General features: G+C 33.3%; 1 protein-coding gene across 5 annotated transcripts in view; it reads left to right on the top strand.

Moving 5' to 3' along the window:
• ed (echinoid) overlaps nucleotides 1-5,606 on the top strand; it is a 470,092-nt gene that overhangs the window by 396,648 nt on the left and 67,838 nt on the right. For all 5 annotated transcript variants that reach the window (XM_067047437.1, XM_067047430.1, XM_067047419.1 and 2 more), the window contains exon 2: nucleotides 537-717. In XM_067047437.1, coding sequence (XP_066903538.1) covers nucleotides 537-717 — 181 coding nt within the window. The remainder of the gene's footprint in view (nucleotides 1-536; nucleotides 718-5,606) is intronic.

Below are 5,606 nucleotides of genomic sequence, written 5' to 3'. Positions count from 1 at the left end.
TACTCTCCTAAATATTATTATATTATATAACTTTAAAACGGAACACCTGCCTACTAAATAAATCATATTTTCAACCTTGCTATTACATATATCACTTGTATACATAGTGTCTTTTAACAATTTTTTTCAGTTTAAATTAAAACGTTCATCCCTTGTCTTATATATCGAATCAAATCAATGGGGTTTTCTTCATTTATATACCTAATTTCGAAGCCAAAATTTCTTATACAACAAATCATACTCAGCGCTAATTATAATTATCATTAATTCTTTTTTTTAATTTTAATTATATTTACCAATTATTGTTTGCAGTCGTCTTTTCTAATTATCCACGAATTCAGAATTTTACTTCTGGTTATACATGGACTTCAATAACCGAGTTATTGGAGCTCTAGGAAAGTGTTAAAGATATCTTGGTTTTGAATAAGCCCAGGAAACTTCAATAGAATTCCATTTTTAGAAGCACAATTTTATTGTTGCTTCAAGTTTAATTATTATTTTTATTGTTTATTAATCTCTTTTTTTTTTTATTCCAGAGGGAAGCAGAGGGAATGAGGAGGCTAGAGATACCAGAGAAGGGGAAGATCTCACCCTGGAATGCAGATTTTCACCTCAGTTGGCCACTTCAACACAAGCTGCTTATTTCTGGTGGAGGACGAACAGGCGCGATCACGACAATGTGGCTATACAAGGGACGCCATTAGACGCAAATTACAGGTAAAATATTTCGATTATTCTTTCAAAAAAGTTAACAATAAAAACTTAATAATATAGTCAAAATAAAATAATGAATAGAAATTAGAATAAAAGTGGGCTTTCAAGATAAAATAAAATGACAAAACTGTATAATAAAAAGCAATAAAAAAAGTTACGAAATCAATAACTGTATATAAATAAAATTCTTAGTGTCTATAATATGTCAATACAGATGTCAAGATGGATATAACTGTAGTCTTAGGCTATTGCTACGAAGTCGTTGCACGTACAAGACACTGTTTTTCTAGAAAACTTTCAATAGTTTTCAAAATTTTAACTAAATTAAATACTACTATGACACTCATCGTACGTGATTGTATTAACACTAAACACAAACAACAATAAAATGTCTTAGCTACTCATAACGCATGCAGGGTGTGAGGAAATGAATTATACGAACGACTAATTCGGCTAGACAGTTTATTCAAGATCGTACATTGTAGTTGATGGTGGGAATCGAACCCAAAACGTTCAGGACCAACTCTGTGGGACCTACAGCTCAACCCGTCTCGTCCCTAACTCGATAATTTTTTTTTTTAATTGCAAAGTTTAATTTATTGATAATATTACTATCTGCCACAAATTACGGCAATGGGTAATAGTGATGATTAATAATTCTACACGTTCATAACAAAAAATAATAAAAAATATAAATATAAAAATAAATAAATAAAACCCACTCTATTCCCCACGTATGAGGGGTCGAGTAAGGCTCTTCAAGATCCTAGACCTCTAACCGCGTCACTGGTAATGAGCCAGTGGAGGCTGAGTAAGTGCACTAAAGCCTCAATCTCTCCACATGATCGGAGCATCTGGCCATTTCCATAACTCCAATTGTTAATTTAATTTTACAAAAGGGCTCTTGGCCACTGCCGTTAAAACCTTCTAGGTAGATCTAAAGGATGGGTGGAACTGGATAAGGTTTGAACCAAAGGATTAGGATGATTATCAAGGTTTATGTGGAATATTGAGAATTTGGTTGGTATTAGGTCAAGGACAAAGGAGATATGAAAGTCGTTGTTTAGTGTTCTGTTGGAAACGTAATAGGGTGCATCGACTATGGTTCTGGAGAATTAGGTATTCGAAGGACTGGATAAGTTTGATGTTCAAATATTTAGCAGTTCCCCAAAGCTCAAGTCCGTAGGTCCAGATAGGTCTGATGATAGTCTTATAAAGAATTTTTTTTTTTTTCGACCAAGACTCCCTATACCGCCTAACCATGGTTGGGGCTCAAAGTTCTTCATTTTGTGGGACCGCCACTCAATGAAAAAAGTCAACGCCCCAGGCCGGATTCGAACCGGCACCGCCAATAGACATCATATTGGTAAGACTGTGTCTTAACCACTGAACTATGAGCGGCCCAAAGAATATTATTCTATTGACCGATTAGATAACTCGATGATTGGTGATATATTTAAATTCATGAAATATTTTACTATCTATTGATTATAATCAGTTTCAGTTTTGAGTTTCTAATATTTAATTATGGATCCGAATTTTATCTAATTAATAAAGAAATTTGTTTTCCTTACGACTTTCCTGTATAAATGTCTATCCATTTCCTACCTTATTAAAATATCAAATGATTATTCCGGGCTTTTGGCGTTCCGAGGCATCTAAAATATTATAAAGGTATATTATTATTATAAAGGTATATTGTAAAGGTTTCGTTTTACTAAAGCAGGAGTCTCGTTAAATGGTTAAAGCTCTCCAGAAAGTCTTTCTGAGAAGGTTACAGCTTTCGTTGGAGATGTTTTGATCTCCATTTTCTATTTAATAAGTCCCTTAACGAGCTAGCAATGCTAATGAATCTCCTGAACACATTAAAATGATTATTTATTTTTTTAAATTTTATACACCATGTCTATTATTTTCAGTAATTAACTTTTCTAATCGACTAAGATAAAAAAAAAGGGGTATTTTCGTCGAAAGCTCCTTTCCAAAATTTTGCACGTTTGCAATACTTCCACTTATTATGTATTCCGTGTATCCGTAATTGAAAGTAATGGGAGAGTTAATCTATTGCTGAATCTCCTGCATATTTTCATCATAATTCTTCCAAAAGTTATGTTTCTAAACAATTATTATTCGTTAGTCCTAATCGGTCCAATTACACTATATTTAAATTTAATTCGTTTGAAATGTATTTATGAGTACGCCGAAACTATAATTGGAAAACAAGATACACACTCGAATACAATAGGACGCATTCGTATACACTATATATATCTCGAATATAAGCTAATAATTGTCAAATGCTATCCTTCATCCAAGAACTTCCAACTTCTGACCAAATTGGTGCTCCGCAGTTGGTTCTTCAAAGTAAGTTAGCACACGAGATAAATGGCTCAAAGCCCTCCCTAAGTTCCCTTGATAAGCTCCCAGGGTATATACTTAATCCATGATTTATAGAACCTGAATAAGTTTATATATATACATACATATATATTTTTATATTTGTAGATTATTATTATTATTTTGTAGGAAGATAGTCCAGGTCGCGGTTCCAAAATAGTAGATGAAAACAATATATCGTTAACCAACGTTTCGCCCAACTTTGCAGGAGTCTCCGATAAAAACAAACATGACCCGATTCAATCAGACATGATGTACAGCGAAATGTTGGTTAACAATAAATGGTTTTCTTCTACTATTTTGGTTACTTTAGTGACCGCCACCCGGACAATCTACAATCTTATTCATACGGTCTATCTTCTTCCAATATTATTATTGTTTTATTATATAATCGTTCATAACTTCTTTATTTTTTATTTTATTCTTATATTAATGCAACTGTAAGAAAGCTGAATGTTTGTTCTTTTTAACTAAGTTTGTGCCCATTGGTGCAGTTTATAGAGCCCTAAACCATTCCAAAATTGCGTGAAGATTGGTTTAGTCGTAATGAATTTATTACTATTTTTTAACATATATTTTTATTTTATAATGTTATTCACTGATATGATATAAATAGATACAATAATTAATTAATTAAACCATTATTCAGCAAAGAAACAACATAAATAAAAATAAAAAATTTAATTATGCCGACGTTTCGAGCTGAGTTTCAGGTCATGATTAGGGCTATAGAGATAACTAGAACAAAAGAGATAACAACAACATTTAGAGAAACACAAAGTTGAAAATAAATAGTATAAAAAACAAGTTTGGAATTATACTAAATATTGAATTAAATCATAAATAATTTGTTAATAATAATGAACTTAGAAGGTAGCTGATTGAAAACAGTGAAAGATGAAATATAATATTATGTAGATAAGAAGATATGTATAATATAAGATATGCAAGTAGTATATAAAAAACTGAAAAAACAAGTATTGAATCTACAAATTGAATAATATGACAGAAAATGAAGTATTGTGCGTGAGTGACTTATATCCGAATTAGAGTGTGAGTATTAACTTATATACCTATACATATAACTATATATATATACACAATAGCAAAAAGGAAGAAGAAGAAATATGGAGAATGGGAAATGAATAATTTAAGAAATATGTGAACGAATTACTGACCTCACCCCCCGACCACATTCTCCGGTAATCTATGGTCTACTATCTATACCTCATTATAAATAAATGAATATGTTAATTTATATCCAACTTTGGTTTTTATTCAATTAACTATCTAACATCCCTCAATATACCAATTGCCAAGCATTGCCGGTTCTATTTCTTTATTAATAAAATTCACTCTTGTCTTCTAGTTATAAGATAGTAAGAGAAATTAGAATCCTTATGTGATGGCAGTACTTGTACTGATACAAACCCATCACGTGACACGTTATTCATAAGTGGATCGCACCCATTAGTCACTTAGCCGAAGGTGTCGATACCAACCTTCCCGTCCGTTGTGGCAGACGAAAATGGATTTCCCGTGTAGAGTGTAATATTGCAGGCCGGTGTCCCGTGACGGAGAGAGGAAACGTTCTTCAGTATTTATCAGAGCGACGGGGTCACGTCACGTCTGGATTGTCAACCAATCTCCTGATTGCTCGTATTGGGCATTATGCTAAGTACCAATCCCTTTTATGGCATCGTCACTTCGCTGTCTTCGAGTCCATTATTTTTATTAGTCGCATCTGCCCAAATATAGTCCGTGTTTATTTACCTTGAGAATTTGTGATTTATGCTTTGTGTTCGCTAGGGTCTCTTGTTTCCACATGACTGCTTGCACACAATAGAATAGTTTGGATCCCTGTCAACTTGTGGTGCAAAAGCCTCGTGAAAAAGTCAGTTATTTTACCCCATCATTTGATGAAAACTACGTAAAATTACTTGTCAAAATTGATGAGTCTGCCAACTATAGTTATGGGGAATACAAAATAGTGGCTGTTTCAAATTTTTTTTTAAAATAATTTATTTATTGTTATTTACAACTGTATACATATATACACATCAAGTAAATTTGTAATCATGACATGATACAAACATGTGGAGAATCTACCTATTGATAGCACTCCAAAAACGTTTTTAGAGAAGATCTCGAGGCCATCTTCTTTTCAGACGCCTAGGAGGATTATAGGAGTAGAGAAGGAGAAGCCAGGTTAGAAACTAGTTGGTTTGGGTGGTTGGGAAGTTTATCATGGAAGCATTGGTATCTGGTTCCGGCCATATCGGCAACATAGGGGACATAGAGGTCCTGATGGATGATTTGATTTGTGACAAAGTAAGGTGCATTAAGGATTTTAGGAAGGATTTTGGACTGTAAGGATTGGATTCGAGGGGAATTCGATGGTTTAGTGGAGCCCCATAGCTCAACTCCGTTTGTCCGGATAGGCCTTATAACAGTCATGTAGATCAGTCTTTTGTAATGGATTGGAAGTTTGGACC

The sequence above is a fragment of the Halyomorpha halys genome, unplaced genomic scaffold (genome assembly GCF_000696795.3).
Source record: "Halyomorpha halys isolate HHAL.00 unplaced genomic scaffold, Hhal_1.1 Scaffold507.1, whole genome shotgun sequence".
Lineage (NCBI taxonomy): Eukaryota > Metazoa > Arthropoda > Insecta > Hemiptera > Pentatomidae > Halyomorpha > Halyomorpha halys.
This window is presented reverse-complemented; position numbering and strand designations above follow the sequence as displayed.